The 20,217-nt window shown below is 46.6% G+C and overlaps 2 protein-coding genes across 7 annotated transcripts in view; one reads left to right on the forward strand and one right to left on the reverse strand.

Annotated features, from left to right (window-relative positions):
- The window catches only part of LOC310831093 (myosin-11), a 1,553,087-nt gene that overhangs the window by 294,533 nt on the left and 1,238,337 nt on the right, over positions 1–20,217 (forward strand). The window lies entirely within an intron of this gene.
- CLEC16A (C-type lectin domain containing 16A) overlaps positions 1–20,217 on the reverse strand; it is a 96,838-nt gene that overhangs the window by 18,789 nt on the left and 57,832 nt on the right. Inside the window, exon 22 of one of the 6 annotated variants that reach the window (XM_083711354.1) lies at positions 18,015–18,758. The exons of 3 other annotated variants lie outside the window; for them this stretch is intronic. In XM_083711354.1, coding sequence (XP_083567480.1) covers positions 18,673–18,758 — 86 coding nt within the window. In that variant the 3' untranslated portion in view covers positions 18,015–18,672. Of the gene's footprint in view, positions 1–18,014; positions 19,906–20,217 lie in introns of those variants that run through there. 2 more of the 6 variants (XR_014557766.1, XM_083711355.1) reach the window with 2 other exon arrangements.

Below are 20,217 nucleotides of genomic sequence, written 5' to 3' on the forward strand. Positions count from 1 at the left end.
GGAAAAGGAGATTGTTGGCCACTTTGAGACTCCTTAAGGGGAGTGAAAGGCGGGATATCAAGTCCAAACTCCTCCTCCTCCTCCTCCTCCTCTTCTTCTTCTTCTTCTTCATCCAGTGCTCTGCTGGAGTCCCAAATTGACACCTGTTCAGTTGGGGAAGTTTCCAACCCTGCATTGTGCCTCCCAACTGTGGCTAGTTGTGGGAGCTCCCAAAATGCACTCTGAATATCTTGGCAGCTCAGAGCTCTGCGTGAAGGCCCCAGATTCCATTCAGGGAAGCATCTCAGGTTGAAAAGGATGAGGAGCAGCTGGTGATGGAAAATGTGGCCTCCCTCTGCCTGCGACCCTGTAGAAACTGGGCTGAATAGACCAAGAGTCTGGACTTGGTGTAAGATAATGTTTTGCTTCATTTGCACCCCTAGTGACTTCCAGCATTCACTAGGACCAGTGTTTCACCAAAATAGCCTATGCAGGTGCTGGCTATTCCATTCAGGCAAATGGGGCACTGCCCCATCATCCTTAGCAAGTCCCTGCCTGCCAGCTTCCTCCTCTTTCATACCCATGTATATAGAACTTAGCAGGGAGGAGGAGGATGGGGGCAGAACTAGAATGAGCTGGCTTTGTCTGCTATCGGCTCTGGCGCCACCTACTGTTGGGCTCCCACCTCCCAGTCCCAATAGGCACCAGCACCCACTGGGGACCTACAGCAGAGGAAGGGGAACACTGTTAAGACCAAGGGTCACGTTCCCTTATGGGCAGACTTCTGGGAGCTGCATGCCAGTGGTGAGTGGGGCTGAAGACAAAAGATGCAAAGGTGAGTGCAGCAACAGAAGCGGTTCTTGCACTGTGGATTGCATTTCAGCCATGGAAAACACACACAGGCCCTCTCTGTCCTCCATCCAGGTAAGGAAGAGGCATTATCACAATTAAAGGATGCATTCCCACAGGCAAACACAGTCCAGGGGAGCATGCAGCAGGGCCAGGAAGGGGCATGGCTCGGGGAGAGAGGAATCCTTGCAGGGCCACATTCAGCCCCTAGCCTGCCCCTTGCTTATGGTTAAATACAATAAAAAGTCAAAACAAAAAATTCCTTCCAGTAGCACCTTAAAGACGAACTAACTTAGTTGGTCTTTAAGGTGCTACTGGAAGGAATTTTTTGTTTTGACTATGGCAGACCAACACGGCTACCTATCTGTAACTACAATAAAAAGTGATTTGCCTCCCTACAAGGCAGTGTTGTGCATTCAGGTACGTTACAGGCGTATCCTGCTGAATGCAGCTTGCTGAACCCCCTGAAGAGTCCCAAAGGAATGACACAGGAGTAGCTTAACAATGATTAGCTGCCCGGAGCCAAAATGACCAGGAAATATGATGAGATGACCGAGCTTGTGCAACTCCTTTGATTCCAGAGAACAGCAGGGTACAGGACTCAGGTTCCTGGGAATGTCAGCTGCTGCTGCTGCTGCTTTTTAAATTTGTTTGTAGGTCATAGGACTATGAACACATGCCTGAAAAGCACATGGGCAAGACTGCACTGGCTGGGGCTTATGGGAGTTATAGTTCCGAACATCTGGAGGGCAGCAGGTCAGAGAAGGCTTCTACAAAGCATGCCAAGTTGCTACAGTGGTGCCCCGCAAGAGGAACGCCTCGCAAGACGGAAAACCCGCTAGACGAAAGGGTTTTCTGTTTTGGAGGCGCTTCGCAAAACGAATTTCTCTATGGGCTTGCTTCGCAAGACGAAATGTCTTGCGAGTTCCTGCAGGTTTCCCCCCCCCCTTTTCCGAAGCCACTAAGCCGCTTATCAGCTGATTGCTAAAAGCCGCTAATAGCGCTAATCCGCTAAGCTGTCAATGGGCTTGCTTCGCAAGACGAAAAAACCGCTAGACGAAGAGCCTCACGGAACGGATTCTTTTCGTCTTGCGAGGCACCACTGTATTTTCATAAGAGGGGGTGGGTGGGGAGAAGAGGAGCACACCATGCCTCATCCAGACTTGTGACTCAGTCTCCACTTCCTCCATAGCTTACAGCTGCTCTACGAGGAATCTGCGCCAAGGGATATCCCCCGTCCTTTGTAGACTGAGATGCAGATGCCCTGCCATCAACATGGGCATGAACTGTAGGGCAGTCCTTGCTCCGCTAGCTTTTGAATATTTCAAGGAATTGAGAACACCAGCTCCTCCTTGCAGCAGGGACCTGCCCCCTTGCAGTTTGCAAAGCACTACGTTCATTAATAGCGATAATGATAGCAACTGGGGTTGGCAGAATGGAAGAGGTGGAGAGGTGGGACCAACGGACACAATCTACTTCCTGCAAAGCATTCTACAAACGCCACACGGAAATGAACAAGCGGGTGGAAAGGATTAGATTTGTCGTCACAGCCAGCAAGATATCTTCAGCCAGTCAATTCAACCACTTGTGTTAGTGTGATGCCACTTTGGGTTTTAAAACACACACACATAAGCACATAGGAAGCTACCTTATAAAATAGATTATTTTGACCCTTCACTTCCCACTTAGCCCCAGCGCTATCTTGCAGAATACATATGTTCAAGCTTTGCTAAGTCTTCATAAGACAGAAAAAATCTGGCAGCTGCAGGGCAGCCAGCCAATGTGGCCATTCTTTGACATGCCCTCGTCATGCCAGTGGCCTAGGCAATAGAGCCAGGAACAAGTTTTAGGTCCTTCTTAAGAGCACTTTGATTCAAATTAGGAGAAGGTGTTTTCTTACTATGCATGATATGGAGAAAAGTGCAGTGAGAAAGGCTCTTCTCCCTCTCATAGAACTCTAAATCTCATGGATACCTGCTGAATGCTGGAAGAATCGGGACAGACAAAAGAAAGTACCTCTTCACGGAGGATAAAATTATCAATGGGGGGATTGGGGAGAGTGCTATTAAGCTCAGATTCTGCTCCTGGGCTTCCCAGAGGCAATGGCTGGCCCCTGTGAGAGCAGGATGCTAGGTGGGTCTTTGACCTGAACCAAGAGGCTCTCACGTTCTTAAGAATGCATAGCTAAAAGTAAAGCAGGGCTTTACAAGTTGGTAAATGCCAAACCTGCAAGCACGAACTGAGCATGGCGAGATGCTAAAGCATGATCAAGAAGGTCACTCCCTTCTGCTCCAGTGACTTCACATGAGAGGTTTCACGGCAAATGTTTTTAGATAAAAACCATGAGAAAACCAACCATTTCAGAGATCCAGACCTACACCACGTATTCGGTGTTGCACAGAATATGATTGTTAAGAGATGACAAGAAGTGCTTCCCTGGTTCTCTGAATCCTGCCCAACCCATCCAGGAATGCTTTACAATGAAGTGTCATGGCTCCAGGGTTGTGGACTAGGCAGACACTGGTGAATCTGCTCCCTATTAAGGCATTGTTTATTCATATATCAACAACTTGCAAAAAAATGCTCCTTCTTCTTCTTTTTATAAAAAAGCCAAAACCATTGTAGAGGTATATTAACTCAGAGGATATGCTCAATGGCGCCTGGTGGTTTACAAAAGCCAAACCAGACTCTAAACTATCCCAGATTGGAATAAACTCTGCGGTGCAGTTAAAGACAGTGGCGCTTGTTCTTTTTCTTAAGAAAATATGTATTTGTTTTTGGGTATGGCCTGAATCCCAGGACTCACGACAAATGGGCTGAGAAAAGGAGCTTTAAAAGACCACATAATTGGGTAGGGTGGGGGAGAGGAAGAGGAATCAGAGAGTTGCAATTAAATACTTCCTTACTACTTTACATATTCAGAAATGGATTAAATTTCCGAGAGATTTTCAAAGGAACCAAACTTTGCCTGGTTTCACAGTTCTGCAAAAGTGCAAAACGCTCATCTACAGCAGGTGTGGCTGACCCAGAAAGCGACAAAAAGAGATGCAGGAGGGAATTTTTGTCCTTGTGCACGGCAGTGCTCGGTTCTGAATTGCACAAAAGCCTTCCTCATTTAGGATGAAGTCACAGCTAATTCTTATCTAAGAGGAAGCGACAAGCTCAGTATATATTTTATGGTGCCTCATTTCACCTTGCATCTGATATAATAACCAGCCAGGGGCTTTCCAAACATCTCTTGTTTCAAGCAAACCTACATACAAGCCACATCTCAGTCAATACCAAACATCTCAATGAATGCCAAGTTTAGATGTTGGGAAAGGCAATAAAACAGAGCACAATGTCAGAGAACAAGTGAGGATAATGTGAAGCTCACGAGCTTGCAGGTTTGGTCTGTAGGTAGTCAAAGCTGGGAGGCAAGTGCCACCACCGCCAGAAGAAGCAAAGGAGATGAAGGCTGCACAGGAGGTGAGGGAAAAGGCTCAGTGAGCTTGCTAGGAAGTTGTTGGGGTTCAGCGTTTGCCTGCAAGGTGATGTTTTCAGGACTTAGGCAGCGGTGACCAACATTTATAGGAAGTGTGTCAAATGCAAAAGTGCCACCTTGGAGGGCATCACAATGCAATTCTCTACACTCAAGTTGCATTCCATACAAATTTAGCAGGTGCTTGGCTGCAGCTCTGTTCCAGATCAATTCCAGCCTTTTTCTTCTGCCTGCAACTCTCTCTGCTTGCCTCCATCCCTCTTCTCTCCTCCTGTTGGTGGAGAAGTGAGGCAAGGAAGCAGAGACATGGGGAGGGCCTCCCCCCACCCCATGCCAGCTAGTAGCCTGGTTTTTTTTTAAAAAAAGTCATTTGGGGCTATATGCGACTTTTGCAAATATGAGCTGCCTCTGGAATGTTACCCCTGAACGTAATGCAACTGGACTGCAGTCTAATGAGCTGGGCAGGCAGGCATACATGTGGGAACTGACTCTACGCCACAGCCAGGCATAGTGCCATGGTGGTGCCACACACGTTTTCCAGCCTCTGCCACCCATGATTTACAACAGCCTTCCCAACCTGGTGCCCTCCATATGTTTTGGTCTACAACGCCCATCTTCCCAGATGACAGGTCGCACTGGGGCTGGTGGGAGTTGTAGCATCTGGGAGGACACCAGCTTGGGGAAGGCTTGTCTATGAGTCTTAATAAAAAGAGTTTGAAGAGGGCAGGGGGCAGTTTAAAGCAATACAGTGTTTGAGCACCCAGTTTATCCTTAAATACTCCTAGCCATATATTATTTTAAGATACGGCCTTGGTCCAGTATATCTGAAGGAGCGTCTCCGCCCCCATCGTCCTACCCGGACACTGAGGTCCAGCACCAAGGGCCTTCTGGCAGTTCCCTCACTGCGAGAAGCCAAGTTACAGGGAACCAGGCAGAGGGGCTTCTCGGTAGTGGCACCTGCCCTGTGGAACGCCCTCCCACCAGATGTCAAAGAGACTACCAGACTTTTAAAAGACATCTGAAGGCAGCCCTGTTTAGGGAAGCTTTTAATGTTTGATGTATTGCAGTATTTTAATATTTTTTTTGGAAGCCGTCCAGAGTGGCTGGGGAAGCCCAGCCAGATGGGCGGGGTATAAATAATAAATTATAATTATAATCATAATTATAATTATTATTATACTGACATCCTCCCCATGAAAATTTGGCACAAGAAACAGGCTTACCTCCCCCCCGACAAGTTCAGTACAATGGTACCTCGGGTTAAGTACAGTGGTACCTCGGGTTAAGTACTTAATTCATTCCGGAGGTCCGTTCTTAACCTGAAGCTGTTTTTAACCTGAAGCACCACTTTAGCTAATGGGGCCTCCTCCTGCCGCTGTGCCTCCGCTGCATAATTTCTGTTCTCATCCTGAAGCAAAGTTCTTAACCCGAGATACTATTTCTGGGTTAGCGGAGTCTGTAACCTGAAGCGTATGTAACCTGAGGCGTATGTAACCTGAGGTACCACTGTAATCAATCCTTAATTTTTGTAGCCATGATCATCTTCTACATCTGCCTGCACATCCCCAGTTATGAGCCATAAAAGCAATAAAGAAATGGAGAATAGCAAGACACATGAAATGCATGAAACCGAAAACGCTGTCACCAGAAGGATCATGGGGGAAAGTTGCCTAACACAAATCAAAACTACTGGAGGGGAGATTCGTTCAACAATGTTTGTTCAACAGAACAAACGCTTATTTTCCTTCACAGGGAACGGCACATGGACACCTGAAGGTCCCTCGTATTTAATCAAACCAGTGCTGTCTATTCTGACTGACAGTGGCTCTTTGGGGAAGGCGGGTGAGTTGGGGAAGGTCTCTCCCATGAACTGCTACCCGAGGCTCTTTTTTAAGCTATGAAGCCCAAGACTGAGTCTGCAACCTTCTGCATGGGTGCTTTACCACTCAGCCAGAGGCATTTAGCCCACTGCTGCAGCTGCCCAATACTTAGGGCACACAAGAATGGTTTGGGTTGCTTAATGATCTCACTAACTGGCAGTAGCTCCAGCAAAAGTTTTCCCACTCCAACCTTAGCACTCCATCCCCCTGCTACTGGATCCTTTAAAAAAGAAAGGATGGAAGAACAACTGGAGATGCCAGGGCTTCTGCATGCAAAGGATTTGCTCTGCCACTGAGCTCTGACCCCTGTACAAATGTGCAAGGTGGCATCAAGTTTGAGGAAGAATGAGAAAGTAAACGGGAGGCCTTTCCGTAGCGCAAGCACCCACTGACCCTGACCTAAGAATTGGAATCTTGGGAAATTCCGTCGCAAATGGAAATTCCCGCAATTTGTATGTTTGTGCAAGGTCAGGAATGGCAATCATGCAAGAAAATACAAGTGGCATTTGCTATTGTCGGGGCAGGGAGTTTAGTCTGCAAACTAAAATAAGTATGGTAAAATAATTATGGTAAATATTTGTGTTACAGTAAGCCTGCAACTTTTGTGCATTTAACTTAGGTGCATTCAGGATTATGTGCTGTTGCGGGGGTGGGGGCAAGAAAAAAAATACTTCGGCAATCCCACCTGACATTAAATTCAATGTATTTTGACCATACTTGATTTTCGCTTTATGTTTCCCTGCGTAATTGCATGCTTATTTTCTGCATGAGTTTTTGACATGTCCCTTCCACTTAAACGCATCAAAATTAATTACAGTGGTACCTCAGGTTACATACGCTTCAGGTTACAGACTCCGCTAACCTAGAAATAGTACCTCGGGTTAAGAACTTTGCTTCAGGATAAGAACAGAATCTTGCTCCGGTGGTGCGGCGGCAGCAGCAGGAGGCCACATTAGCTAAAGTGGTGCTAAGGTTAAGAACAGCTTCAGGTTAAGAACGGACCTCTGGAACGAATTAAGTACTTAACCCGAGGTACCACTGTATGTAAATCTTTGCATAGCGAGACAAATGACGTAGGTTTTGGTGGAAGCAGAACAGAAACAGAAATGAACCGAGGACAAGACAGGACAGACATTGCTGCTGCCTTACAACCCTGCACAAGACAACAGGCATCTCTGGAGAAATTAGAAGACAAACCTGAACCCCTGCAAGAACAAGTGGGGAAACCACTGGGTCCATCTTGCCCAGTATTGTCTGCACTGACTGGCAGAGGCGCTCCCCCAGCCCTACCTGGAGGACGACCCTCCCTAGATTTAAGATCCTCAATCCTTATTCACAGTGAGTTGTGACTGAAGAAGGGGGTATTTCAGAAATGATGGGTCAATGGAAACTTTGCCATCATTACTTGAAGAGAGATGCAAAATCTATTATTATTATTATTTTATTAAAAAATATTGGCAACAGGAAACAGCACCTGTGCCTGCCAGAAAATACCATCCTTTTAAAAACCACAGTTTCTCTGAAGCAGTCAAACAAACATGTAGTTTAGGAAGACCTTGGGAGCACAAAAAGCATCAGTGTACATTAGTTCACGGTGGCTGACAGAAAGATAGATATGGGTCGATATGGGGGAAATCACCATGTTGCTTCAAGAGGCCACGAGATCAGGCAGAGCAGGCTGGCGAGAAGGGTAGATTAAATCATCATCATCATCATCAGACAACTGAAGAACGCCAAATATGCTCAGAGGTAAGCCTAAAAATGCTATACTGCCAGAGTCACAGGAAGAGGCTGTTCTGCTTCTCCCTCGCTTGAGGCTATTGAGACTCTATTTTGGATACAGAAGCCGAGCTTGACTATGGGAGAACAAAGCAGGTTTGCTAAATGATAAGTCTACTCAAGTTACTCGCCCACAAACTGCCCCCAGCTCTCCTGCCCACACTTAACTGGTTGCCACTTTGTTTCTGGACCCAGTTCAAGGTGCTCACAGTGACGTACCTCTTCACCCTGGCTCCTGATACTTGGAATCGTAGAATTGTAGAGTTGGAAGGGACTCTGAGGATCATCTAGTCCAACTCCCTGTGACGCAGGAATATGCAGCTGTCTTGTACAGGGATCAAAACTGCAGCCTTGGCGTTATCCGCACCACACTCTAACCAACTGAGCTACCTAGGGAGGTGTGTATCTTTAGCACCCACCTTATTTCTGTTCTGTGGAACCGTTTTGCTTATTCTTTATCATTGTTATCTGTTCTACTTTCTAAAATATCTATGATTATACTGCAACCCGTCCTGGGACCTTATGGCTAAAGCCAGGTAAGAAATCTAATGAATAAAATAAGTAACCCAGCCAGTGACTTGTGCCATGTCAAGAATATAAAGGAAACAACCACACTCCCTTCCTAAATCTGCATCTGCTTCCATGTCTAGTCATTTTCTGGAGAAAATTCTTACTCGCCCTAGGGGAGCGGCTGTGCAGTCAGCTGCTCTTATGAAGCCTAGTGGAACGTTTGTGGTGGTTAATAAAACAATACGTTTCAGCCTCCACTCTTCATGTTTTTTGGATCTCCACCATGAGCAGAGGGCCTGTGCACAGGCCACAATCGCATGGGAGTGCAGAAGGCAAGAAATTCAGCTTCCTGAGAATTTTGTGAAAAAAATGAATGCAAGCAAGCTTCCCACCCTCATGGCTGAGAAGACGTGTAAAACACTTTCTGGTGGGTAGCGCTTGCTGAAATCTTAGAAGCCAAATAGAGAGGCAGAGCACGGATTCCAGTGGTCAGAGGCAGAACTACTGCCCATTGCACACCTACTTGCTCTCTCCCTTGGCTATTAAAATGGAAATAAAATCATGCAAAACAGTAACCAAGTGGGTGGGTGAGTGGAGAGAGAACTGTGTCATTTTAAATTTGCACTGGGTTAATATAGTTACAAATTTTAGCTTTCCTTAGCACAGAATTCCCATACAGATATCGCCTTCCTTGCAAAACACACACATGCATAGCTGTCAAGTGTCCCTTATTTGGCGGGACAGTCCCTTATCCCAGCACCATGTCCCACTGCTGTCCCTTATTGATGATGTCCCTTAAATTTCCCAGGTTTCAAAGGAAGCAGCTCCTCTCCCTCTCTCCCTGCCGGCCAGGGAGGAGGGAGGCTCCAACTGTGTTGCTTGGCTGCGTTGCTCACACAATAAGGAGTCTAAGAATGACTGGGGGGTGGAGCTTGCATGCCTTGTGCCAATCAAATCGGCTGCATTGCCTGAGAACTCGCCTTTGCTCAGCGCTTCCCAGCGGAGAGGTGACAGTGGTTTTCCTTGCTGCATCCCCTTTGCCAGGTTGCTGCACTATGGGAACCACCACTTGAGGCTTCATTTGGCTGCTGGTTGACTAAAATCCCTTATTTTGGCTGCTGATCCCTTATTTTTGAGGCTGCTGGTCCCTTATTTTCAAATCTGTAAGTTGACAGCTATGCACACATGCCACCTACTAAGTTGAAGGCCTCATGCTTTTGAGCACCCAAGAGGGAAGGAGGGCTGCTGGTGGTCAGCCGGCCCAGGAATGTTAACACATTTTCCAGAACAGAATTTGCAAGAGCAATGCTGGCTTGGGCTTGGAAAAGAAGGGAAGGGAGCAAAATGGCTTCTTGCCTTTCTGCTTTCCTTTTTCTTAAAAATCATAAGGGGGGGGGGAGCCCTTGGGAGCCTCTGCATTCCTGCTGATTGCCAAGTTGTCTTTTCAACATTACTAGAGAGGATGCTAGCTCAGGACACTCCACACCCAGAGTAGGCAGATAAATCGAAGAGTATCCAAAACCAAACCCCTCGGTCCCCAGTGCTAGACTGTTACGGTAATTTGGGCAGAGAGTTCCAGGAGGCCTGGTACGCCTGAACTTTGAAAAGGTTCAACAAACATCTACGCTCAAGTCGCAACTCCTATATATCTATCTCCACTAATGCAACCTTCTTTGCAAATGGGAAGATGCTGGGCTCTTGGGGAAGTGCAGTCAGATAATTAAGGCTGCCCTCCCCACAGTGATTGGGCTCTTTAAACTTGGGAATAATCATCATCATCATCATCATCATCATCACCATCATCATCATCATCACTGCTTTTTTCTGGGGGACGCAGAATCTAAGTTTGGCCTCATTGAGGGGCAGAATTTCAATATGAGTAGGAAAATGAGAGTACCCCTAAACATTTCCCCCCCCCCCGAAAAAAGCACTGATAATAATAATATAGTCAGGGCTGCCAACTTTGGAAGCCATGAACACCCTGTGCCACCTCAATTCAGTTTGGGCAAAATGGTGATGCCAACTGTGCCAAGAGATCTTCTGTGGGTCTAGCTCTAAGATTTAGTGACCTGAAAACAGGCATTTCTGCTGTTGCCCCGCTCTGCTGAATTGTTGTTTAATAATAATAATAATAATAATAATAATAATAATAATAATAATAATGATAATAGGATGCCCTTCCTCGGCCATACTTGAAACAACAGCCACCTGTTGCTTCAGACTTCTTCCAAATACTCTGCTTTTTCCCAGACCAGCAAGACTGGACTCTGATTTATGCAAATGAATCTTCTGCATCTGCTTATTGGCTTCCTCTCTCCCCATGCTTGTAAATTGTTTGCACTGATTTTAATATTGCATTTTAATATTGCTGCAATCCTTCTGGGGTTCTTATGGTGAAAGGTGGGTAAGAAACTCGAAAACAGCCACATAACTCACTAGGTTGCCTAAGGGTACACGACTTTCAGCATCATAACCACATCATTAACTTTGGGATGCTATTAGTGACCTACCTTTCAGGGCTGTTATCTGATGTATGGGATGTGCTTTGAAAACGTACGGAAAAGGGCAACGTAAATGTTGATTGGATCGTCCAAGATCAGCCAGTTTCTCATCAGAATAAGCCACATAAAACTGGGAATGAGCAAGAAAAGCGCAACTCACACTTCCATCCCCAACCAGTCAGTGACCCATAAGAAGAAAAAAGCATTTGTGTTCTACCTTAAAAACCCATGCCTTCAAGAGCAACTGCTTTGTTTGAAAATGTGCAATTCACTTGCCTGGTCTTATTTTGGAAGAGCCACAGGCTCACAAGTACGTTAAGCTCTCAGGATAGGGAGGAATATCAATCCAAATAATAATGAATCAGATCAATGTGGGTGTCTTTGTGACTCAATAGGATGGAAACAATCCGTTCCCCTCAAGCACCCGAGGTCTATCCTCAAACACCTTGCATTCTGAGCATTAAAACACAGGCAGCATTTTTTCCATGAATAGATGCGCAATGATTGTGAACATTTGTATGATGTCTCTCTCTCATGAGGCACAGTTCTGAGGTCACACGCCACAATCCAAGCAGTGATTCCTGGCAAAGGTACAAGTTGCAAATTTATCTAACAACTTACAGGAAGGCAAATGGGAATCTTTAGACAACAGGGTACCAGTAACAGGAGGCTTAGTTTCAACCAAGAACTGGAAGCAAACTAAGCCTCGAGAGCAGGAAGTTCAAACCTCAGAACAAAGCACTTGTGCATTTTCAACGTTTTCAAACAATATACGGCAAGGAGGAAACAGCCTTGGTTCTATTAGCACCAGACACTCATGAGCAGAATGACAACATTTGGATTAACAAAACATGAAAGCACACGTTGCAAAACTTTTGAAGCTCCTTTCTCACCATTAACCATGCAAAGACGAAGGGCCCTGCCTTGTGCTGCATGTGATTTAAAGCAGGGGTGGCCACGGTGGTACCCTCCCGATGTTTTCGGCCTCCCACTCCCACCAGCCCCTTCGAGCACGGCCAGTAGTCAGGCATGACAAGATCTACAGCAACCCTGCTGGCTACCCCTGGTTTAGAGGGCAAAAGCCGTCCAAAGGCAAAAGCAATTCGTCTTCCAAACTACCCCTTCTTGGAATGGTAAGCAACCATTTTGCAAGAAGGTAAATCTCTCAGTGGCAGGAGGAGAGATTGGTTTGAGCGAGTGAGCATGGGGTTGCAAAAGTAGCTTGGAATTGGGTGTGTGCTGAACAATGGAGGGAGGGACCCCCTCCAAAAAATAGCATCAAAGAGCTCTTGGAGGAAATAAACAAGGAATGAGAAAAATAAGGAAAGTAGAGGTATAAGATGCATCCAGAACCAATAGGTAATACACACACACACACACACACACACACACACACACACACTTAGAAAAATAGGAAGCTTTCACTCCATCTTAGGGACACAGGAAGCTGCCTTATACTGAACCAGACCATTGGTTCATCTAACTCAGTACTGTCTGCACTGACTGGCAGCAGCACTCCAGGGTTTCAGGCAGCAAGTCTCTGCCTGTCCTACCTGGAAATGCCAGAGGTTGTACCTGGGACCTTTCCCCTGGAAGGCATGTGCTCCACCACTGAGCTAGACACCTTCGAAAATGCATTAGTTTTGTACTTGATTAGTCAACACTGCTAGTTTGACGGGAGGAATTAATCACTGACCGGATTGGTCTGCATTAGTTCTTTCAAGCAGGGCTGTAAATAATTGGCAGTTTCCCCCCAGAAACTTGTATTTTACAAGGCGGGGTTGGTAACAAGCGGGACTGGAACCACCAAAATTCAGCAGGGAGAGGGCTGCTGTCCTCTTTGAAGCTGCCACTTGCTGCTATCTCATTCATAAACTTTTTCAATCCTGGTTGCCCAAGCCCAGAGGAAGGCAGTCATCAATGACATCCAGATTTATTCATTTTTTAAAAATGATTCTCGTTCATAGGGCTCTTTTAAAAGGCACTGCAAGGCTTTTAAGCTGAAAGAAGCTTCCCAACAATCCTGTGACTTGGCTCTATTAAGGTATCCACAATCATTTCTGAACAAGGGATGGAAGGCTGCCAAAGAGGTTTTCATTCATACATCTACCAGTGCCTATATTTCTGAAGTGACGCGTTCCTCTTGGGAACATCCACTGCGCCTATCAGGGAGGCAGTGGGTGGGGATAATCTCTACCAACAAACCCCAACAGAAAAATATTGAGCAGCCAGAACAAACCTCAGCCTCCCCAGTCTGCAAAGCCCTCCTGCCTCCCCATTCATGGCTACTAGGGAGCATCGCAAGCAGCAAGCAGGCATAAGTCCTCAGTGGTTGGCTGGGGCTAGGACAGGGGACAAAGGCTCTGCCATGTCTTTCTCTTGGGCTATGCCAGCCACCACCATTCTATGTTCTCTGTCTCTCTGCCCGATGCCTTCCAGACCCTCCTGGGCGTTCAGATTGGCAGAGAGGGCCTTCTTGGTAGTTCTGCACAACCCCCAGAAGTTCAAGAGGTGCTGCCAGCCCTGGAGATGGTATTCTCTGCAGGGGCCCCTCAGCTGAGAGATTCCCTTCCCAAATGGGTACATTTGGCTTTCATTTTATGGCTTCCATGGTATGCTGAATAGGCCCTTCTTTACTCGGGCCTTCGATGCTCGAGACATGCAGGCAACTCCCGTTTTAGGCGCAACCGGTATGTGCGCAGAAATGTCATAAAGGCGTCACTGAAACATCACTAACGGGCCGGAATGGGGGCAGGAAGGGGTGGAGCAAGTCATTTGCAGACTTCATCACTGGGTTTCCAATTCCATGCAATTCCACACACGTGCACAAGGACCCAGAATGCAACTCCTGTGCAAGCAGGGAGTTGCCTGTATATTTTTAGGCCCCACTCTGTTCCCTTTGATTGGCATTTGTTTTATTAATTGGTTTTATTGCTGTGGTTTTTTTTAATCGTGGTCGAGGGCATGTATGAAATTTAAAATAAAATAATAGTAATAATAGTCATAGGGACGCGGGTGGCACTGTGGGTTAAACCACAGAGCCTAGGACTTCCCGATCAGAAGGTCGGCGGTTTGAATCCCCGCGACGGGGTGAGCTCCCATTGTTCAGTCCCTGCTCCTGCCCACCTAGAAGTTCGAAAGCACGTCAAAGTGCAAGTAGATAAATAGGTACCGCTCCGGCGGGAAGGTAAACGGCGTTTCCGTGCGCTGCTCTGGTTCACCAGCAGCGGCTTAGTCATGCTGGCCACATGACCCAGAAGCTGCACTCCGGCTCCCTTGGCCAATAAAGCAAGATGAGCGCCGCAACCCTAGAGTCGGTCACAACTGGACCTAATGGTCAGGGGTCCCTTTACCTTTACCTTTTAATAATAGTCATGGTACTGATAATAATTTCCAACCCCTGTTCTCCCATCACCACCATCTTTTAGTTACCTCCACCGCTGCAGAAAGTATGCATCTGAATAACACTTCTTGGGAATCACAAGTGAGGGAAAGCTGTTTTTCTCAGGTCCCGGTCATGGGTTTTCCACAAGCATCCATTTGGCCACTGTGAGAACAGGATGCTCAGCTCCATGGCCTTTTGGCTTGACCCAGCAGGCTTCTTATTACGTTCTTACGAAATCAATTAAGGCCAAAGACTGTTTGAAATTTGGAAGAGGGGTTTCAGGCTGCCCCCCTCCCTCCCTGGGCTGGGAGTTCTCCAGTGACAGATGGGATGGAGGAAAGAAGGAAAGGTTTGTGCATTCTCTTAAGTCTGCAAGGATACCTTCAGCAAAGGTGGCATCTGTGCGTGTGCCCTTCCCCTGCTGCATTGTAGGCAATAACTTCTGCAATAATAGTTCTGGAAGTCACATCCCGGGGACACAAGATGCTGTTGGAATAGGCGCTAGAATTTCTGCTTAAGTAATGCCCCCCTCCCACCCCCTCGGCTTTCAAAACAAGAAATTTAACGGCAGGCAATTAGACCTTATCACTTTACTCTAATTGCCTATTAAATCTCACATAAAAATGCACTGTGGTGCTGACTCTCAGAAGAGTTCATTCCCTGACAAGAATGGGAGGGGAGCCCAAGGAGGGCATCTCCTGGTCTCTTGTGCTAAATGCCAGCTTGGTCCTCTGCATTCAATCATCTTGACAGCACCAACTTTTAACATCCAATAATGCAGCAATGTGGAAGGTTCTAAGTTGGGTTGTGTATGTGGTGGTGTTGGGTGTTTTTACAGATTTTTCTCTCCTGTTGCAGATTATTTTTACTGCTTCCAGGAACAGACTTGTCTTGTAGAACATCTTCTAGTAGTTTTCGGATAGCTGATCTTTGCCACCTTCATTGTGGCTCACAAGGAAGACGCAGAAGGCTCGGAATAGGGTTCGCCCAACGCCGCTGCAACTTCCAGAATGGTGCAGCGTAATCTCCCAAATAAGAGCTGGCTCCTGGGGAACAGTCTGATAAAGGACTCCTGGACAGTTAAGTCCAGTCAAAGGTGACTATGGGGTGTGGTGCTCATCTTGCTTCAGGCAGAGGTAGCCAGCGTTTGTCCACAAACAGCTTTCCAGGCCATGTGGCCAGCATGACTAAACTGCTTCTGGCACAACAGAACACAGTGATGGAAACCAGAGCACACAGAAACACTGTTTACCTTCCCGCCACAGTGGTACCTGTTTATCTACTTGCAGTGGTGTGCTTTCGAACTGCTAGGTTAGCAGGAGCTGGGACGGAGCCACAGGAGCTCACCCCGTCACACAGATTTGAACAACTGACCTTCCGATCGGCAAGCCCAAGAGGCTCAGTGGTTTAGACCACAGCGCCACAGTCTGATGCTATGTGGATGAAATATGCACATCATCACCCAGCAGCCTAGCTGGTGGTGGATCCATGAGGTGTAGGGCAAAGGTCCGAAGAGGAGGTCTCTGTAGCACCAGAGCAATGGGGGGGGGGGGGAGGAGAGAGACAAAATCTGCAGGACCAGAGACAGCTTGTAGGTAAGGAGAGTTGTTGCTTCCTATCTGAGGAGGGGCCCATCAGCAGAGATCAATTTTAAAAAAGGGAATGTGCCAGTTTGCAGCCTTGAACTGAAACGGCTGCTTGGTGGCTTTTGGCTAATATAAAACATGGTTCAGAATCCTTCTAAGCAGGGAGATCTGCACCATGGTCCTCCTATAAGGAGTTAAGGCATCTTTTGGTTCCTCCAGCACAATTCTTCTTATCAGCTGCAAGCCTACAGAGGCAGGCTCTCCAAGGACAGATTCTGAACCATCTACACAGAGCCCCTTGGCTTTGGCAGTGCACTGCCCTAAGATCTGCCCCAGAAACTGGGAGCCTGTCCACTCAGCGCTTCCGTTCATGCACATCACCAGACAAGTCGCTTCCCAACAACCTCAGTATTAAGCATTGATCCCGATTTGTTTGCACAACGATTCCGAGAAGGATATATGACGGCAACTGTTGACCGAGGGTTCATTCTGGATTGAAGGGGTGGTTATATGACATCACATCAAGCAATTCCTACCTCACACTTTCCAGTGCATTTTTCTCTGCATTTTCCCGGGCTTTACTGTTTATATTTTGGAAGCAGGTTTGTTGCACAAGCCTGCCAGATCCACTTTAACTGTGCAGCTGGAATTTGCTAGTAGGTGACTGAATCCCACCCGCAAAACAGCAACAGTCTGGAAGCAACAGAACATACTGTATTTCCATGTATAAGACGCACCCTATTTTTTTAAACCCAAAATTAAAAAAATAAGTTCTTTAGCTTTTGGGGGGTGGGGGAGGTCACTTCCACCAATCGCTCACCTGCCTGCCTGCCACTGCTAATTGCTTGCCACAGCCACTGCCGATCGCACAACTTGCTGCAGCCGCCAATTGCCTGCCTGCTCACTGCCACCAACAGCCCACTCAACCACTTGCCGCAGCCGCCAATCGCCTGCCCAATTGCCGTAGCCACAACCAATCGCCAGCAGGCCTTGCCGCAGCCAGCGATCACCTGCCCAATCGCTGCTGCCAATTTCCTGCTTGCTGCTGCCATTAATCGCATGTCCCCCCTCTGCATTCACTGTGTGTGTATAAGACAACACCTAATTTTGCCTTATTTTTTAATTTATTTTTTAGCAAAAAGCATCGTCTTATACACAGAAAAATATGGTATTTCCCTTTAACACTCCTATCCCTGCACCACAGAGGACTGGCATTTCCATTTGTCTGAATGATGACGGTAATCCAACTTCACGCTTACCCCCGTTGCTCTGCTTTGCCCAAAATGTACCTTTCTCTGACACTGAAAAAACTTCCATTTTGCCAGGCAGCCAAAGAAAGCGTTCCCTGTACAATTCAGTGGAATTCTGAGTTGGTGCCGCTGCCCAGTTACAAAAACAGCAACAAAGACAGGCGGGAGATCAGGCGGCCGCAGTCAAGTGAGATGATGGTGTCAGGGTAAGGTATGTTCCAAAGCAAGCAACTCAAGACAGCCTCAGCCCATCTTCTGCTCTTTAATGGTGGCCTTGCACAAGAAAGGCAGAAAGAAAACTGGAGCCAGGTGACCTGTCTGTCTATTAACCTCTGCGTTTTACCCAGGCAGATCAATAAGTGCTTTGCTAAATATCACGTTAATGCGCTGTTCGTTTATGATTGAGCCCAGACGGGTTCCAGGGTACTAGGAAAAATAAACCTCTGTTAACGCACAGACCACTTAGGCAGCTATTTCAGTTAACTTCAAAGGTGATTAGCACGCCGCAACCTAACACCATAAAGCCAAGCGTTATGAAACCTAGTGAAATGCAATGCTAATTGAGAAACAGGAATTGTTATTCTTGTGCACAAAAGACACAGAGAACATTCTGTCCGTGTCCGGCATTTCTTCCGAAGAGCTTATTTGGATATCATGTAGAGATTGGGCAGTGCAAAGGTACTTTGACAAGCACCTGCCAGATGAATTATGGTGGCTTTTATAACTTCTGTGGAAGTCTTGTGCAACACTGCTGCGAACACAACAGGGTTCCTGTTCACAATTTAAAAAAACAGGCCCAGCCACAGCCCTGTTCAAATTGTTTTCCTTTAAAAGCAACACCATCACAATTAATGAGAATGAGGATATTTTAAGTATCCCAGCCGGGCAGGCAGCTCAGTAAATTCTTGCGAAGGAGCAGATTTAGTTACATAATTTCCCCCCACCCCACCCCGCCAGTCTTCAAGTTGCTATGAGTGTACTCCTCAGGGCAGGACAGCGGAACAATTTAAAATCATCGCATCGTTAACAGCAGGATTAAAGAGGGGCTCAGAACTGGCAACAATGTGTGGGCCAAATGACCCCATGCCATGCTTAGGACCCACGGCTGTGGCAGAAACCATGCTAGGGCAGGCAGAATGTGCCATTGTTTTGTAAACAGTTGCAGACATCCCAACTCTGTCCTATGTTTTCTGCAACTGGTCCCTGTCCCCAGCCTCCAATTTATAACCCAGTATCTGCATGTTCTAATCTCTGCCTTTACCCAACCTCTCCCCCCCCCCCCACTCCCACCAATTTTATCCACTGCCCAATTCCTTTAATAAAAGCAATCTGTGCTTTTCACTGTTCCAAGTCTCTGGTACATATCAAATTTTCCACTCAGGCTTTTTTTTTTTTTTTTTTTTTAAGAACGGTTATTTATTCTTCCCACTCTGCAGAATTCCTCCAACAATATCAACAGCGGGTTGTCTCGACTATCTCTTCCTCCAGAAAGGAAGCTGGATGTGGTGTTGGTGATGGGCGTGGTCACTTTTGGGAAGTTTCTTCCTTCGTCCCCCTGCTTGCAAAAGAGATTGACTCCCATGTAATCAATCTGCTCAGAACATGGCACGACTTCCTAAACCACACCTTCCCATATGGGGCGAAAGCATGCGCCATGTGGCACGGAGAGTCTTATGCACAGGATTTTCCTTAAGCCAACGCTTAGCTCTCACTCTTTTGAAAGGCTAATAGAGGAAACCTTTGAGCAAGTGCAGAGCAAAACACTTCGGCAACCAAACCAAGCCCCAGCTCGTTGCTTCTTACACGTTGGCAGGTGGCAAGTGGTTTGCGGAAAATGTCCTCGTGGGCCAAATTAGGACCTCTTCCACTTAGGACCACTTAGAGATTTTTGAAGTATTAAGACGTTTATCAATGCTTATAAATAAACCAATAGGCAGGACTGCAAATTGGAGGTTACCCACCACTGGCTTAAACCATGGTTTATCACTTTGGATATAATGCAGAAAACTTTAGTTTAACAAATGAGAAAAGTGCTCAGCTGCAGCAGGAGGAAGAGGAGGAAAGAGGTGCAAGAGGACTGTACCGTGCCTGTTTCCAGCCCTAAATCATGTTTTGTTGGGTCAGGCAGGTTAGGGTCTGGACAGGGCTGTTGATTGCTGTCAGGGCTGTGCACAAGTGATGTGCAAATTAAAGTTGAAGTTCAGGGCCAGGACAAAAAACTGAAATCTCCCACCTGTATCAGAGCTGCAAAGTTGCACAGCTTTCAGTTTGCATACATTTCGTTTGGTTTTGCTAGTCTCAAGGCAAAGAGACTGAAGACACCCACCCCACCTGCTATGACTTAGTTCACCAAAATCATGATTCAGCTGATTCTCTGGCTTCTTTCAGCAAACACTGCCCACACATTTTCAAGCATATCTGTGAAGCCTTAAGAGCTGCTGTGCCCGCCCCGCCCCCCGGCTTCTTAAGAAGTCAATTTTTTTTGCATCCAGTTATCACGCTCTTTTTTTCCATGGTTCCACTGTGTCACATCACTCATGGCTTCAGTTGACAGCTTAACCAGCTAGGTACGATAATTTATCTCTCAAAGAGCACTTGCCAGCAGCGTAGACATTACGTTTGAAGCTGTCAGTCCCTTTCACCCAGGGCTGAGAAGTACATGCCTTGGTTCAGAAAGCAGCAGTACAACTAAGCCTATATCAGAACTGCCCCTGCTCAAAGAAGGATAGAACTTTCTTTATGTATGCTACAAAAGCAGCAAGAATACTTATCGCAAAGCATTGGAAGACACAAGATTTACCCACCCGGGAAGAATGGCAGATGAAGTTGATGGACTACATGGAACTGGCGGAAATGACTGGCAGAATCCGAGACCAGGGAGAAGAGTTGGTGGAAGAAGATTGGAAAAAATTTAAAAACTATTTACAGAAACACTGTAAAATTAATGAATGTTAGTAGAATGCTGGAATGAAGTTATATGGCTTTAGCAGAAATGTTATAAAGAATTAAGTAAAAAT

This window comes from Podarcis gaigeae, assembly GCF_964106915.1.
Source record: "Podarcis gaigeae genome assembly, chromosome: 14".
NCBI lineage: Eukaryota > Metazoa > Chordata > Lepidosauria > Squamata > Lacertidae > Podarcis > Podarcis gaigeae.